The sequence below is a fragment of the Phragmites australis genome, chromosome 20 (genome assembly GCF_958298935.1).
Source record: "Phragmites australis chromosome 20, lpPhrAust1.1, whole genome shotgun sequence".
In the NCBI taxonomy this organism is placed as follows: Eukaryota; Viridiplantae; Streptophyta; class Magnoliopsida; order Poales; family Poaceae; genus Phragmites; species Phragmites australis.
In genome coordinates this window covers 15,623,410-15,641,028 of record NC_084940.1, presented here as the reverse complement: position 1 = coordinate 15,641,028, position 17,619 = coordinate 15,623,410, and the positions used below count along the sequence as shown (strand labels likewise).

Sequence of the window (17,619 nt, the reverse complement as noted above, 5' to 3'; positions counted from 1 at the left end):
TGTGCTAAAACTGAAACCCGTAAAAATTTAACGGGAAAGAAAAGAGAGAAGATAAAAGAGAGAGAAATGTCCAGCGGTGATCAGGTAAGCTCACCGCCACCTGCCCGATTCCCGAGCCAAGAAAGAGCGAAAAAAGAAGAAATACATGATGTGCTTGGTAAAAACTATAAAGTCGGACTAAATATTGATCATGATTAAAATTTTTGAGCAAGTGAAATCAGAGCTACCAATTAAATATAAGTAAAAAATTATAATAAAGATACCGTCAGATTTTAGCTTAATAAATCGGGCTGACAACCAAACAGCGCCGCAGACCACGGAGAGCCGCCCTCCCATCCGCAGCGGGAAGCAAAATCGAGGTATCCTTACCGCCCCCAAAACCCTCGGCTCCCATACGCCACGCCACCCCGGCCAGCCGGCTCGCACGGCCACCCCCCCCCCCCCCCCCTTCTCTCCTCCCGTTCTCCCGTCTCCGAACCCTAGTGTCTTCGAGAAGCATCGGGCGAGGAGCGCGCCGCGGTGCTTCCGGAAGCTTCTGGAAGGAGGACTACCCCGCGGCGGCGGCGATGGGGGCGTCGGATCTGGACCGGCAGATCGAGCAGCTCAAGCGGTGCGAGCCGCTCACGGAGGCGGAGGTCAAGGCGCTCTGCCTCAAGGCCATGGAGATCCTCGTCGAGGAGAGCAACGTGCAGCGTGTCGACGCCCCCGTCACCGTACGTGCCCGCACGCACACCTGCGCTCCCCCCCCCCCCTTCCTCCATCTCCGTCTCGATTCGAGCTCAATTTCGTTGCAGCATCGATTTGATGCGGGAAGCTGTGCCATCGACGCGATTCGCAAGCTGTATGGTGTGTGCTAGGGGTTCGATTTATGCAGTTTGGTTAGCTAGTTGAGCCCCTGCTTGCGATTGTGATAAGCTTTTCTTTGGTTCGCGGTTCTAGGGTTTGGGTGCCGACGGGATGTCAGATATGCGGTGTGATCGTCTTGTGGAGCTGATTTTTGGGGCAAACAGAGGATATTCTTGTCGGGTGTATAAGGAAGATGCTGTGGTGTGTACGCTTCAAGTGGTCATGCAGCTTACACCTATGCATTCAGCACCTCATTTTATTTGTAGTTCCATGTCGGTTTGTGTTGCTGATGTGTTGTCGGCGGTCAGCAAGGATTGCTTGTATTGTGCAGGCGACAGACATGGTTTGGGTAGGTAGTGTCTTGTATGTGCTTGCTTGTATATTTGCCGAATTTGTCAGCTATGCTTCCATAAGCAATGCTGGTTGAAGGTAGTAAATTCTTATGATATTTTGAAGTTATTGATTCGTTGATACAAGTGCTTATTCCACTGGGCTTAATTGAAATCCCTTTCTGTAACTTGGTTACATTTCCTTAATTGGGATTTTGCCTTTTTCACTTATTTGCATGAGGGAAGGGTACCTGTATGTAATTTTAGAACTATAATTCGCTCCCATCACGCACATGATTAGCATACTAGTTTGATTCTTCTGATCCAAGCCTCAACGGTTACCTTAGTTGCTCAGCATTTGACAGCAGTGTTAGAATAGCCCTTTACCTCTACATTGTTTTGCAGCAACCTTTGCTTTTGCGGAATAAAACTGTAGGAGTTACACTCATCTTCTCTAGGAATAAAAGCACTCCAAGCAATAGGTTTTAACAAGGTGGCCTCCTTTCTTGCAGTATTCATTACATCAAACTGATTTTGTGAAATATCCTAATGAGTATGTTGATATAACAACTATTTGATACTTGTTTATGTTGTGTTATAAGCCATTCTGGCTCTTACCACAATTGTTAAGATGTATGCCAAATAACCAGATTAAATCCTATCTAAGATGTGTAATTGATGACACAGAGGCAAGAACTAGTTATGGACTCATTGCAGTTAACTGTATTGGATGGAAAGAATGGCAAGTTTTTTTTTCCATTGAGTGGTAAATCTCTCAATGTTAAATAAACTTAGAAACCCAGAATGACTTGATATTGTGAAATGGATGGGAGTATGTGCTTGCACTATAACATCAATACATTATTCCAATGTAGTAAGGGTGTCCTGAACTCATGCTAGAATTCTACTGATTGTGAGTGCTGCTTGATAACATTCTATTTCAAAAGCTTATTTCCAACCAAAGAAGACTTCCATGGCTATGTTGTGTGCTTGTCTATGCAGCATGGATTGTTCATTGTACTCCATACATTACAAGTATTGTGTCTAGTAACACAAAACTACCAAGTATTGTGCATTAATTTCACACAAAACCCGATTTTACTTGAATTCACCAAAAAATGGTTTTATATTTCTCAAAAAATCCTAGAACTTTTTGTATGTGTTCCATAATTCATATGCAACCCATTTTAATTTGATTCACCTAAAAATATTGTGTAGAATTTAAACTAAATTATCCAAAAGAGGCTACTTTTATAACTCCTAACAATTGTTAGGGACTAAAATAAAATCCCAAAAATCTGGAACAATTTATTAATATTCTTCTTATATGATGGACTAATTTCTAAAATTATTTCTAGCCCTAGGTTATATGGTGAAAAAGTGAGTTACTTTGCAAGTATATAAATGGGGCATATAAATAGAGCATTACAAAGGAACTCACTTTTTTGCCATATAACCTAGGACTGGAAATATTTTTATAAATTAATCCATCATATAAAAAGAATATTAGTGAATTTTCCCATATTTTTGGGATTTTATTTGAGGCCCTAACAATTATTAGGAGTTATAAAAGTAGCTTTTTTGGAGAATTTTAGTTCAAATTCTACACATGATTTTTGGGTGAATCCAATTAAAATGGGTTGCACATGGATTATGCAACATATACAAAAAGTTCTATGATTTTTGAGAAACATGAGACCATTTTTTGTGTGAATCTAATTAAAATCAGGGTTTGTGTGAAATTAGTGCACAATACTTGTAGTTTCGTGGTACTAGTTACAATACTTGTAGTTTTGTGCAATTTACTCTTCAATTTATTATGTTTTTGAAATGGATTATTGTTAACTAAGTCACTAGGTCTGTGCATTAAAGCATCTGCTTTGTTTTTGTAGCCCACCCCAACTTGCTTGAGACAAAAGGATTTGTTGTTGTGTTGTTATTCAGAACTTGTGATTACAATAAGTAATATTTCTTTTTTGCACTCAGATATGTGGAGACATTCATGGGCAGTTCTATGACATGAAAGAACTGTTCAAAGTTGGAGGTGACTGCCCAAATACAAACTACCTGTTCCTTGGGGATTTTGTGGACCGAGGATTTTATTCAGTGGAAACATTTTTGCTTCTTTTGGCTTTAAAGGTAAATTCTTTTGGTATCAGTAAGAACTTTTGGATATGTATTGCTTGATTAGCTTTCAATGTTTAGGATTTATTTGGCATTGGAGTGGCTTTTGAAGAGCACCTGTTTTCAAGGCTTCTTAGGTATGGAGCTTCTGCAGAAGCAGCTTCTGTCTGGCTGCCCTAAGAAGTCAAGCTAGCCTGTTTGGCGAGCGATCCCTTATTGATGCTTAGCATTCAACCATGATGTGTACATGTGTGTCAATTTCATGAAACCTGTATTATTGTGGACTGCACGACACCATGAGCTAATTTGCCAATGATTAACATAATATAGAAGTGATCAAACAGGAGTATTCATGATTATGTCCTTTTGCAGTTATTTATAGCTCGAGTTGGATGCATTCTTTGCAGTTATTTCTACCTATAATTGGGGAAAATATGTCAGTAAAGGTGTGGAGTCCAAATGATATATAGCAGCATTGACTTTTTAGAAGCCTGTGGATTTGCTTTTTTCTCAAATTATCGTATCTATGTTGATATTCTGGACATGTAATTTAAATATCATTTTTAACTCTTGTTCGCTGCATCATGGTTTTTGGTGAAGATGATAGGGGGATACCTGTTGATCAGACCTTTGCAGTTTGCTCCATGTCAATCCTTGATCTGATTTCTCATTCAGGCCTACGTCCTACTTGTCAAGCTTTATTGCTGTATTAAGATGTGTTGATTCTTTCTTTTAGTCCACAGTTCCATATATCAGACATTGAAACAAACTTATAGGTACCGACAAGATTATGGCTGGTTGTACTTGGTTCTTAACATCTTGCAAATCCTTTTGTATTTTTAAGGTCATTAGTTATTTCATGATCAATGTTGTTATTGTTATATTTGTACATAATTCTTCTAAGCTGATGATTTTTAGAAAACCTGTACGAATAATGATTGTAGAAACTCAAGACAAACTTGAAGTAGAGTTTTCATCTCAGCTTATTTTCATCCTGAAACAAATCAAGTATTATGTTCAACTGACAAGCCTTCCTGAGTTTGAAGTTTTGAACTAAAAAATTTTTGTTCTTATGTAAGGGAACTAGTAGAGTAACATTCCTATATGAATGCCTTATTTGTGTATTAAATGCTTAGTATCAGCCCATTGCAGGTATCTGTGACTTTGTGGCCATTAACATTTAACTGTGTCTGGTTATGTAAATAGCTGTCATTCGTTCTAGTAAATGTTAATGAAACTGAAATGACATCTGTTTTAGTATAAAGAATCTTGTTAGAAGTAGCTTATTAGTTTATCACTTTGTTGCCATACTCTCATGGCACTCCTTGTTCTTGGCCACATTAGGGTGTTAATTGAAAGAGTGTGTCAAACAAAAGGCTTTGTGTTTGCTAGCCTCAGTATGGACTATCAGTTATTGTTAATAACCAGCAAGGTGATAGCCTGTTTCACCAATTATCCAGCTTCCTATTGTACTAGTTATTCGCAGTTTGTTATAACAGCTGTACGATTTTACAGTAAAAGAAGGCCAGCTTAACAGATCATCTTACCAGATGTGCAAAATGGTTATCACATGGATGTAGTGAAACATGAGGTTAACACACCCCTGTTATCAACTTGTGGGAAGCCTTATGCCCCATGAAGCTTTTTCTATCCATTTGTGTGGGTTGCATGCATTCAGATTTCAGAATTTAACTTCAGTATTTCGTCATATCTGATGGGTTTTTTTTTCTGGTACCAATTAGAACTCTTTTCATATTTAATTTCCTGTCCTAACTGGTATGATGAAATATCTTCAGGTTAGGTATCCAGACCGTATAACTTTAATACGAGGAAATCATGAGAGCAGGCAGATCACACAGGTGAGGACCACTTTAAGTGGATATCATATTGTGCTATCATGAACTTTTATCCTTTTTTCGTCCTTCGAGCTCGTGCATTTGCTGCAGGTTTATGGATTCTATGACGAGTGCCTTCGCAAATACGGCTCAGTTAATGTCTGGAGATATTGCACAGAAATATTCGACTATCTAAGGCAATCTTCTTTGAATACTTGCTTATCCAGCAATACTATTGTTCTTCAGATTATATATATGGGATCTGATGGTGGATCTGTTTGTTCTTTTCAGTTTGTCTGCACTTATTGAAAACAAAATCTTTAGTGTCCATGGAGGCCTTTCTCCTACTATTACGACACTGGATCAGGTAAATTATTCTTTTGGTGTTCTTTTTGTAGTCCTTATGTTTTATTTCTCTTAATGTTTTATCTCGTGCTCCAACAGATAAGAGTAATAGATCGCAAGCAAGAGGTACCTCATGATGGAGCCATGTGTGACCTTCTATGGTCTGATCCAGAGGATGCTGTAGATGGTTGGGGATTAAGTCCTCGAGGTGCAGGATTCCTCTTTGGTGGAAATGTAGTTGCGTCATTTAATCACTCAAACAACATAGATTATATTTGTCGTGCTCATCAACTAGTCATGGAAGGATATAAGTGGATGTTCAGTAGCAAGATTGTCACTGTATGGTCAGCTCCTAATTACTGCTACAGGTACTTGAATATTCAACTGATCTAATAATTTTATTTTGAAGTATGATGATGAATTCTTTAAGTTTAGCTGTTGAGAAAACCCTGATTGCCTAATGGTTTATTTATAAACTATATCAAGGTATTAGTTATTACCGAAAGTGTGTTGGAAAATAGGTTAGCAGTGGATTCTGAGGGAGGAGGGTATATAAGATTTGGTGACATAGACTGCTAAACATTCACATGCTAGTTAAATGCCTAAGCATTTTATCGTCTCTGCTGTTGGAGTCTTGTTTTATATATAATAGTTATGCTCATACTCTATAAACTTGTTTGTCGTCCCGTTTCAGAAGATGCTTTTCATACCTATAGTACCTGCAGGACTGTACTAGTTCTACTGTAGTTCTTATAGTAGCTCATATGGCCAATATTTATACAATTGTTGCAAAGGTTAGGACTTTGGAAACGGTTTGGATTTGGGGGGGGGGGGGGGGTGGACTTGAATCCAATTCCCCTGAAAAATTCCTAGATTGACTCATCAAAACATCACCTTGAGGGTTGTTTGATGCCGAATCTGATTTTTTTTTTCACGTGTCTTTCTTCTCAGTGTGTTATGATGCATAAATAGCTACCTTTTATCTACCTCACAGAATTCTTCACAAAAATATGTCAACTTGTAGGTGTGGCAATGTTGCTGCAATCCTAGAGCTGGATGAGAACCTAAGTAAGCAGTTCCGCGTATTTGAAGCTGCTCCACATGTTTGTGTCCTCGACCTTTGTATTATAGTAAACCTCTATTGAACATCAGATCCTTTAGCATCTAATTTGTCCACATGTGCATTTAGGAATCAAGAGGCGTTCCTGCTAAGAGGCCAGCACCAGATTACTTTCTGTGATGCTGCACATTCAACGCATGAGCTTGCTACCGATCTCTGCTTGCAAGCACTGGCAGACGAGTCATGTGGATGTCCCATGTTCTAAGAAGAGCTCAGGCCTTACAAGAGTCGTACCAGGAGGTGCTTTCAGGATGTATAAACCGAGTGTTATGTTTCTCCTTTCAGGTCTATGATTTGTAGGAAAGCCAATGTTGGCATCCAGTTTTTCGCAGAATAGCTCCTATTCGAGCTTGAGAAACATGCCTCTGTGAAGGGATTTCATGGGGTGTGCATTAGTACATGATGTAAAATTTTGTTGCAGTCGATTCATCCCTAAGAAAGCCCGTTGCTAGAATCTGAAGTGATATGGAAATGCTGTGCCTGAGTGTCTAATGTTGCTGCGGTGCAAGTGTAGGAAATTTTGTAGCTGACGTTTGCGCAACTGTTAGGAGTATAGCATATGGTCATGGTACCGTTTTGCTACTACTACTAACTTGCCTGAAATATCCGTGTGTAATGGTTGTAATGTAACTTGCTCTGGCAGCTTCTCTAATTTGAATCTGTCTAGTTGGAACTTTCCCAACTACATTTTAATAATGTGTTACACATTTTTCGGTTGTTTGTTGCCTGTGCAATTATGCGGTTCTTATGTTTATAGAAACTGGTTGTATGATGGCTATCGCGTGACAAGATGCTGGTAGAACTATGGGATATGAGGAATTTTGTTTGGAACCGTTGTTTCAGGTAGGACTCCACAAATTTGTCCGCGTTTCAGGCGAGATGGAGCCATTGCTTATTTTTGTTCTTGATCAACATTATTTTGCGGCACTATAGCACCAGGTATATAGCGGCCGCCTTGAACAGGTCCGGCGTCCGATTCGGCAAGAAGCAGCGAAGCGGCGGCGGCAGCAACGTCGCACGTATTATACTAGTAATCAACACGTATTATACTAGTAATCACGCACGTGAAACTCACGTGATCTAAAGAATTTGAACAAAGCAAAGTATTCAATTTAACCATGTAGGATATCAATTTTGTTACAGGTAATCAACAACTTACAAAACATTACATACTGGTTGCTTTGGAAAATACACAAAAAAGAATGATATTTGTACGGAGGAACAGTATAACATCTTGCTCCACACAGATGGCAACAATCTTGCGATGATCTTACATTTCCATATACATATATATATATATTCTGCAAATATACTCACTGTAGTTCATATCTGCGCACATCCTATAAGTTGTAACTCACAATGTTTCGGGTTGTGACACAGTATTTCGAGTTGTAACTGGGGATGTGTGCAATATGAATAACAAATTATAACTTACAGTGTTAGCTTCTCGTGTTACAATTATGTATTTATGGGCGTGAAGTTGTAACTAGTCTACCTAACAAGTTATAACTCACAGTGTTTCAGGTTATAGCTGGGGGATGTGCGCAGTGCGAATAACAAGTTGTAACTTACAGTGTTAACTTCTCGTGTTGCAATTATGCATTTTTGAACGTGAAGTTGTAACTGGTCTACCTAACAAGTTGTAACTCATAATGTTTCGAGTTGTAACTGGAGAATGTACACAATGCAAATAACAAGTTGTAACTCATAGTGTTAATTTCCCGTATTGCAATTATGCATTTCTGGATGTGAAGTTGTAGCTGGTCTACCTAACAAGTTGTAACTCACAGTGTTTCGGGTTGTAACTGGAGATGTGCGTAATGCGAATAGTAACTATATATATATATATATATATATATATATATATATATATATATATATAGGACACCTATTCTATACTCCTAGGAGTATGTACTCCCACATGCAATATACCACCTAAACAAACACTTTATACTCTTTTATCATTTTTAGTATACTCTAATACTAATTCTAAGATACTCCAATATGAGTTGTATGAAAAAAAATTCAATGTTAGCCTTTTATTTTTGCTATATACTCTTTTTTATACATAAAAGAAGTATATACGCAAATTATGATAAAAATCATGGAATTTCATAAAAAATTTCGTGGGATTTGTATTGTAGTATCTTATAATTACTAATGAAGTATATTTAAAGTGATAAAGAAGTATAACACACGTGTAAAAGTGGTATATGAGAGGTGGGAGTACATATACCCAGGAGTACATACTAGTTTTCCTATATATATATATATATATATATATATATATATATATATATATATATATATATATATATATATATATATATATATATATAAAAGTGAAATATTTCAAACATGGACATGCAAGCTATGTTCAGAAGTTCAATTCTGATATACAGAATGAGAACAAAAAAAAAGTGTGATACTAAATCATAGCAAATGAAGCACAATTTTGCCATATGAAGAGATTCAAGAATCAATCAAACACACTACATTTTAGCTAATCACACAACAGAGGATACACGGCTTAAGAAACTGTTTCATTTATTATCTCAAAGTAGATACCTTATAGACCAAATTGTGTGGAAAACAATCATTTTCCTAGCATAAATCATTTGATCTAGACTTCTCTCAATCGCTATCATATCAAATGATGATGAAAGGAAAATCTGTCAGAGGAGTAAACTTAGCTGCCTGCTATAACAAAGAATATTTAATATAGGATACTTAACACTATACACACGCCACAAGGATTGTTGAGTTGCCTCTTTCTATATATTGCCTATCAGAATGTTGGTTAACCATTAGAACCTGTGAAAAACCAATTGAACGGGAACTTGTTACTAAAAATATAATTGTAAAGTTAAAATACAATTTGAGTATTTAACCGAGTCCAGAACTCGTTACGCTAGAAGTAGTTACCAATCTGCCTTGAGCCAAAAGGAGTGCACTACTCAGTTGATGCGTATCCTAAATCAAAGGCAATCAAGCAGAACTTGTTTTTTCATCTCTGGGCACAAATAAAGGAAGGGATTCAATTAATATCTATAAGAGCTACAACTAAAATAATTTGGCATAAAAAATTGCATACTTGTTGCCTTCCGAATTACAACTGGGTGAAAGAAACACATCTCCTTGATATATAGCAGTTCAATTCACCACCGGGCTCACTGCTCCAACATGACCCCAACCTAAACAACAAAAATTAGCCATGGAATCAGTAAATAACGTAAAAAAGATCAAGAGAATACAAACGCGATGCATTTGAACTCACCTAACTGCAGAAGCAACATATATTCCTCACCCCAGACCTCGATCCTCCCTCACAAATCAAAACACTAACAGAGAGGAAAACAAAAACAATGGGGAATGAATGAAACACTCAACAATTCAAATAGATCAAGCATCAAAACATCATAATCTACTAAATCGAACCTCTGAATCACATGCATGGTTATAGGTGAGATCCAACATCTAGAGCGCGATGCAGGCGAGCGCCATGGGGATCTCCCCCTGGAGGCAAGTTGTCGAAGAGATCAAGCAAGATGAGGCGGTGCAACGGCCAGATCACGGGCGGGAGCTGGCTAGAGAGGGCATGGGAGGGGAGCGTGAGCAAGCGGAGTTCCATAGCGCCACGACGGCCGAGGACAGCGTATCCGCGAGCACGCGCTAGGGCGTGGAGATATTCAACGCCACCACCTCATCGCTTGCGCCACACAACACGACCAGCCAATGGTAGTTGTCCACGGAGTTTGGGGTCCAGTCACGCAGTAGCTCGCCTGGGTCGACAGTGGCCGCCCCACTCCAACCGTTGTGCGTAGTGCGCATTCCGGTCCCTAAGGACGTCGCGCTCCGCTGCGACGGCGATGAAAGGAGGAAGGAGGCGTACGGGATGGAAAGATGAAGGAAACGTTTATGGTAGGTAATTAAAGGGTGATTAATATTATTTTAGAAATGAAAACGGGGTTTAACTTTGCACAAGTTAGATCAAGTCAGATGGACATTGAAGATCTTTCGGATTAGTCATGATTGGTGAGTTATATAGGAGTATAAATTAGTACTACGTGTCACATAAATGGTGTTGTTTGGTTCTCTGCATCTCCTTCATCCTAGCACAACAGATGCATAGAATATTAAAAAAAATAGTCCATGACTCTCAGTGCCGGTTCTTAAACCGACATTGATAATGAGTATTAGTGCTGATTCATAACAATGAACTGATACTGATCCTCAGACTATCAGTGTCGGATTGTAAGACCATCCCCAATCGAATCCCGTTAGGGCCCATAATCCCTTCACGAAGGGATTTTCGTTCCTTTCAGGGCTCTAATGATTTTCCTTCACGGTTTTCGTCACAAATGAATTCACAATGTCATTCCCTTCAGGATGGGATTCTCTCTCCTTTCTCTCCACGAATCCTTTCGAAGGGAAGCTGTTGGAGATGAGAGAAAATAAAGGGAATGAGAAAGAGAAGAAGAATCGGGAAGGAAACGAAATGAAGGGAATATGGTTGGGGATAGTCTAATAATGAACCGGCAGTGATAATAAGTATCAATATCATTTTTTATTATGAGCCAGCACTAATGCCCCTTTCCCCTAATCTAGGTTCACTGCTATTGTTTGGAAACAAATGGGCAAAAGCCTTTGTTGCTCAAAAATATTCATACATTCAACATTAATGTCCATTCAAATATTAAAAGAGGGTACACATAAATAAAAAATGTCATAAGTGATAATCTGAAATAATTCCAACTACGAAAGATCTACCAACCAACTATAATGTCCATTCCAATATTAATAGTCTGAATGTGCAAGTACACATATACTCATGACTACAGTATAAGTTTTATTGTCAATCTATGTCATTGAAGAATAAGAAAGAACAAAAAAAAGGTAGTACAACATACAGGTGCCTCTCCCACTAGAAGGTGCTGCTGAACCTCTACTTGCTGAAGGTGTTGCCACTTGAAGAGAAATATGAACCTCTAACCTCCCTGAACTCAAACAGGCATGCAATGAAGATCAACAGTTAGAAAGCTTTGGTTTTGTTGATCACCACATGCTATTTCGACTGACACAGCTAGCTGCAGTTTCACAGTTCTTAATATCCAAAACTTTCAGAAGATCATTCACACATTGCTACGCAATTGACAGGTATTGAACTACTGAAAACCAAATCAGACAAGGAATCATCTAAATTTTCTGACAAAGCAACCTCATGTTTGGCCAGCAAGGATAAATCTGTAGTGACTTGCCCTACGTGATTTTCCAAATATGCATATGTGTACAATTTGAATCTTAGGTTGCTTAAATCTGTAGATATATTGTCTGGTGTCATGCTAGGTATGAACAAATTTGTGGAATTTTTTTCCTCAGAAGACCGTATACAAGAAAATGCAAAAACACTTCCATTAGTCACCAACCTGTTTTTTGTCTTTGACGCTGCATGATACTAACAGCCCAAGCCATGATGTAGCATGGCAGCAGAAACCCAGCTGCCCTCAAAACAAATAGCTGCCAAAGATCAGCAATCAGTTAAATTTGTAGTGACGGACAAAACATAGATATATAGGAGATATATAACAGTACATTTACTAATCGAGAAAATAGCAGATGCGTCATCTTCATCGTCACTATTAGTAATGGTCATCAACACTTGCATTCTTGATACCTTAAGAGTTTCTTATATATGAATGATAAGCAACAGGATTTTCTGTTTGGAGAAAAGAAAGGGAGCACATACTTTGAGGCTACCGCTGCAAGCGCAGGGGCTCTCGAGGTTCTTGATTAAACGCCACAAGCTAGCTTCTGGCGGCGACCAAAATTCTTATTCTCGCGTTGTGTTTGCGTCTTCCTGCTCGTGTGAGTTAGCTAGCATCCGGTGTGCTTCGACACACCGTGCATGCGGAGCGCCTTCTACGTCTTCGACTTCGCCAAAGTCGTCGTGCTCTACAAGGCATGGAGCCGCGCGCTCCCTGGTGTGCGCCTCTACTACGCCAGCGGCTGCAACCCCGAGCCGCCGCTCCTCGCCGCGCTGGCGCAGTTCTGCGTGGGCTTCGCTTGCGCCAGCCCTGCCGAGATGGACGCCGTGCGCTTGCCTGCCGCCGACGCGCAGCTCGGCGACGTCGTCTACGCCAACCCCTGCAAGCCCGAGCAGCACCTCGACTTCGCGGCCAAGGACGGGTTTCGCCTCACCGTGTACGACTCCGAGGAGGAGCTGGCCAAGATCAAGCGCTGCCACCCAAGATGCGAGCTCCTGCTCCGCATCGACTGCGGCGGTGAGGGCACAGCCAAGTACGGCGCGCGCGCCGAGCAGGTGGAGCCGCTCATGCACGCGGCCCAGAGCGCGGAGCTCAGCATCGTTGGCGTGGCCTTCAACGTCGGGACCCGCGCCGACGCGTACCGTGCGGCCATCGACGAGGCGCACGCGGCGTTCGACGCGGCCGCGGCGCTCGGCATGCCGCCCTTGCGCATCCTTGACATCGGCGGCGGCTTCGTGTCAGCCTGTCAGGCCACGCGTTCGAAGAAGCCGCGGCGGCGATCACCGATGCCCTGGCGACGCACTTCGGCGACCTGCTGCCCCCGGCGGGCGGCGTGGAGATGATTGCGGAGCCCGGGCGGTACTTCCTCGAGACGCCGTTCACGCTCGCCGCGAGCGTCATCGGGAAACGCGCGCGCGACGAGGCGCGCGAGTACTGGATCAACGACGGGCTCTACGGCTCGCTCAACTGCGTGCTCATGAACCGCTACGTGCCGTGCCCAAGGCCGCTGCTGCTGGCCAACCCGAGCCCCGGCCATGGAGGTGCGGAGGAGGAGACGAAGACGTACGCGTCGACGGTGTGTTAGGGCCGACGTGCGACTCTACCGACACGGTGGTGACCGGGTATCAGTTGCCGGAGATGAGCGTCGGGGACTGGCTGCTGTTCGACGACATGGGCACCTACGCCGCCGCGGCGGGATCCAGCTTCAACGGCTTCGTCACGTCGGACATCAAGATCTACCCCTCCGACTCTACCCTGTGGTGAGACTGAGCGGTGGGCCGTGGCCATCACTGGCATTGGATTCCTTCCTCGTGTCTTCTCTGCCTTAATATGCATGTATTCTCTTCTGATTTTTTGGAAGGAGAAAAAAGTTCATCTATTGAGATCGTGGAAGACTGCTCGTATTCCTGGCATTCATCGAGAGTGGTTGTTCTTTCTATCAGAATTTGAAAGCAGAAGGCTCTATTTTTGTCTTGAAAGCAGAAGGCTCTATTTTTGTCCACAAGATGACCCTAAATAAGAAAAAAAAAGTATTTAGTTGGTTTTCTAACATTCTTTAACCTGATCAGGAATCTCGTGTGGCCGATGACTCTGGTTCACACTGCAGGGAGCACTTTAGTGAAGAGGATTGCATAGGTTGGTGGGCGGTTCGTCCCAACGTGGTGGGCGTACACTATAAAAAAAATCCTTTATTATCGGCACATAAAGGGGTTTCACTACCGGTTTTGAAGTTGGCAGTGGACAACGAGCAGTGATAGTCGTATCACTGCCAGCCCGGTGACCAATAGTGAAGGGATTATCACTGGCAGCTGAAGGTTTCAATCGGCAGTGTTAGTCGACTATCATTGTCTGTTGAAGGCTTCAGCTGATAGTGATAGTCGGTTGAAGGCTTCAACCAGCAGTGATAGTCGGGCGTCGAATGGATGTTTTTGGGGTCGGAAAAACTGAAAAAAAAAATTACACGTGAGGAACCTCACGCCCACGCCGCAAGTCACAAGTCAAGTGATTTTTCGCCCGAAATATGCGTGCGTGCGGTTTGTGGCGCTCGAACCTGTAACCTCTCAGCTCTCGCGATACGTCTTTATCATCCTACCACAGAAGTACTAGTGATACCATTAGCATATGCAATCCTTTTGACATCTTCTGTCTGACACTTCAAACAATTATTTGGATATCTAAATAACATTAAATGAAAAAGTTTTTAACTACAAAGTTGTAGATCTCGTCGAGGGCTATAATTTTTATATAAAGTTTGTCCCTATCAGACATCGCATGAAAAAATTATGAATTTTTTAAAATAAGTTATCATCTACTATCACTGCTAATTTATGGCTAGAGCCGGCAGTGAGAGTCAATGTTTCACTACCGGCTCATAACACGAACCGGCAGTGATAGTATCACTACCGGTTTGTGGCTAGAGTCAGCAGTGATTATCAAGTTTTATTATCGGTTCTATTCCAATAGCCTTTTAGTTCCAATCCTTGATACGAACTAATAGTGATATTCCATCACTACTGACTTATAAGAAACCGATAGTGATGGGCCGATATATAAACCTATTTTTATAGTAATGGCATCTCCAGGTAGTACCATAGTTAACGGGGCTAGCTCCCCCGGGGCATAAGGCATGGAGCTTGCTGCAAGTACCTGGGACATCAAGACCTATGCCGCTCTCTTTTGCATGATCTTTTTTTAATTTTGAAACCTTCATATTCTGATCTGATGTCTAAACTCTGGAGCACACTAGGCTCATTTGGATCGTATCACATGATGAATTCCCCGTGGTGATTGGGGTCCTCGAAACAAGACTCAGCGGTTATCGTGGATCTGGCCATGAGTAACCTAATCTAATCTCCAACACTCATCGAAATGTAGAAACGTGCCAATTATCGAGCGTTAATCCTTAACAATGATTCTAGTGTGTATCAATCGAGGGGCGCGTGAACAACACTTGCGGGACACGTATGCTATGAACTCAAGAACATAGGGGTTATCCAGGTTTAGACCTCCAAAAAGGATAATAGTCCTATATACTATGTATTTGGTTATCAGTGTTTCAGAATTGGTTCCTCCTTACAAACCAGGTCATTATCTCTTTATATACTAGAGAGAGAACTTACAAGTGAGCTCTTTTTTCTCTGAAGATACTGTCGAGCCCGTGCCATCCGTCGGACACCTCCATGCTCACCTTACCCTGGTCAGCCGGCCTGCCTTGTCCCATCACTAGTCTCGCACGCGCTCCTGTGAAATAGCCTGCCACGCTTGTGAGCCCGTCCCGTAGCATTTAACGCTACGAGATGAGGCAAAGCACTTAATGAGAATAGACTAGTTTGGTGAGTACCTGTCTCGTGACCAGCGAAGGCTGATCGTGAGATTTTCTTTTGTGGTAAGGATCCTGGCCTTAAAAACGTAGACTGGTTGCGTGAGCGCAGACTAGTTGCGTGATAGGACCCTGATCCAGAAAAAAATCTTCTACCAACTAGAATCACCAACTATGGGACCATAGAAAATGGACCCCTTATTCTATACACTGCAAAACATTACAACCGAAAAAGCTTAAAAACCACAAGCAGCATGACTTCTAGGTTGCAACAAGGCCCATTATAGGGCAATTCCAAGAACCAATGCAGAAATATGGGTACAATTTAACATCATTTTAGTACAATGAGAATGAATCTGAAGATAATATTTTCAAAATTGTATAGGGATTTCTTAAGCGCATCACTAATTAGATGGTTTGAAAAGAGAAATTAGTTATAGTGTTATTTATGCGGGTAAGTATATATTTAATTATATATTACTTGTTGTATCTTTTTTATATCATAAAATCATCTTAGTAATATTAGCTTATAAAAAATAGATGGTCATAACCGTTACTTGATTTTTGTTAAGTACAATTATAATAGATGTTGTAAAATTTGGAAATCGTAGATTGCTTCCAAATATGGTGATGGTAGAGTTGCACAGTTACTAGTGTTTAATTAAGAAAAATGTCTACATAATATCATCTCTACTATATATATACTAGTGAATTGCGCGCGCCTTGCGCGCGGACGATAATAGTATTGTAAAGTGTAAAATTATATTTTGTGGAGCAAGTTTTTTATTTTTGTTTTAATTGCGAAATGAAGAGAGAAGAAAAGGAGTAATTATGTTGGGAGGAGGATAAGAAGGTTCAGGATGTTCTTTTAAATTGTAATTGTTGCATGAATACTACGATAGTGTTGAATAAGATGCTGTTATGTTTTTAATGCAAATTTGTCTTTCGATGAAGCTCTTTGAAAGCAAAGTGAGGAGCTGCACTGGAGCTTTGTAGTTCACAAAGCAAGGTAGATGTGGACCCATGCGAGGTTATTCAACAACTGGCTGAAGTAACTAAAAGTGTGATAAGTTACATTGAGAGAAAGGTAGCAATTATAGGTAACAGCGTTAGAGATGCCACTGATTATGTTTATATATTGGTTATCTAGAGTTTACATGTTGATGGATACTGATATATACATTGTTGATTTATACATGAGCAAGATCAGGGAGCTTCATTCTTATTTGTTCACAGCAGGCAGTATGAAGAGAGTACAGTAGTAGTACGTGGTTAGGATTAGCTCCTTCAATTTGTTTGGTCTTCTAGCAGATATATATGTACATATAATATTATAGAAAGAGGACTGATAGTTTCTGTATGTACAGGGGATGAGCTAAGAGGTTTGTTACAGCTACAAAAGGAAGTTTCAGCAAAAGAAAAAGGGCAGAGCAGGTTGTTTCTTCTGGAGGTGTGGCTGGTGTGCTAACAGCGTGGTCATCACAGTTTCAAAAGGCACGATCACAAAAACAAAAGGGGAGAAGATCAGATTCGTTCCTGTGGCAAAAGGCAAGTAGTGCTCCAAAATCAAAATATGGTCAGTTTTTTTGGCTGCCTGCAGGTAGAAGAGAGGGAAACAATTAGCAAGTTTCTGCTATGGTTGTAGAGGCAATAGATAGAAAAGTAATATATGATTGAAGCTACCTCCATTATTTGTTTTTCTGTGTACGTGGAGTTTTAAGATCAGGCACTTTTGTGGCTCCACTTGTGCTTTGTTGGGAAGCAGGTCTGTGTGAATATATAATGGTGTAACAATATGAATATTAGAATTGACTGTAAATGGTGTTATATAAACTGTAAGGTAGAAGAAAGTCTATTCTGATATTGTGTTGTGAGGTTGGCTGATGCACTGGTTGCTGTTGCAGGAGAGTTGCTTTTGGTTTTTTTGTGAGTGGTA

General features: G+C 40.8%; 1 protein-coding gene, 1 long non-coding RNA gene and 1 pseudogene across 6 annotated transcripts; 2 read left to right on the top strand and 1 right to left on the bottom strand.

Annotated features, from left to right (window-relative positions):
* The first annotated feature begins 310 nt into the window (after window positions 1-310).
* On the top strand, window positions 311-7,319 carry LOC133901349 (serine/threonine-protein phosphatase PP-X isozyme 2-like). 5 transcript variants are annotated; one of them, XM_062342687.1, is made up of 9 exons: window positions 311-713; window positions 940-1,047; window positions 3,162-3,314; window positions 5,096-5,158; window positions 5,246-5,331; window positions 5,426-5,501; window positions 5,579-5,847; window positions 6,504-6,582; window positions 6,669-7,319. In XM_062342687.1, exons 1-9 carry the CDS (start codon window positions 567-569, stop codon window positions 6,717-6,719), a joined length of 1,032 nt encoding a protein of 343 aa, XP_062198671.1. In that variant the 5' UTR covers window positions 311-566; the 3' UTR covers window positions 6,720-7,319. The 5 variants fall into 5 exon arrangements, with proteins under 5 accessions (XP_062198671.1, XP_062198673.1, XP_062198672.1 ...); XM_062342688.1 differs by lacking the exon at window positions 311-713 and adding an exon at window positions 724-846; XM_062342689.1 differs by lacking the exon at window positions 940-1,047 and having other exon boundaries at window positions 314-713.
* Window positions 7,320-9,133: 1,814 nt separating this feature from the next.
* On the bottom strand, window positions 9,134-12,116 carry LOC133901277 (uncharacterized). The gene is made up of 5 exons (XR_009906698.1): window positions 12,026-12,116; window positions 9,877-9,940; window positions 9,694-9,793; window positions 9,525-9,612; window positions 9,134-9,413 (listed from the first exon to the last, which is right to left on the bottom strand). It is a non-coding gene; the product is annotated as an uncharacterized LOC133901277 (long non-coding RNA).
* Window positions 12,117-12,504: 388 nt separating this feature from the next.
* On the top strand, window positions 12,505-13,739 carry LOC133901502 (ornithine decarboxylase-like; annotated as a pseudogene).
* The last annotated feature ends 3,880 nt before the right edge of the window (window positions 13,740-17,619 follow it).

What these genes read in the sequence shown, in the direction of transcription:
- LOC133901349 (XM_062342687.1), top strand. Translation starts at nt 567, where the DNA reads ATGGGGGCGTCGGATCTGGACCGGCAGATCGAGCAGCTCAAGCGGTGC. An exon ending in GTGTCGACGCCCCCGTCACC is followed by an intron (nt 714 to 939) that starts GTACGTGCCCGC and finishes TCGCGGTTCTAG; the next exon opens with GGTTTGGGTGCCGACGGGAT. An exon ending in GCTCCTAATTACTGCTACAG is followed by an intron (nt 5,848 to 6,503) that starts GTACTTGAATAT and finishes GTCAACTTGTAG; the next exon opens with GTGTGGCAATGTTGCTGCAA.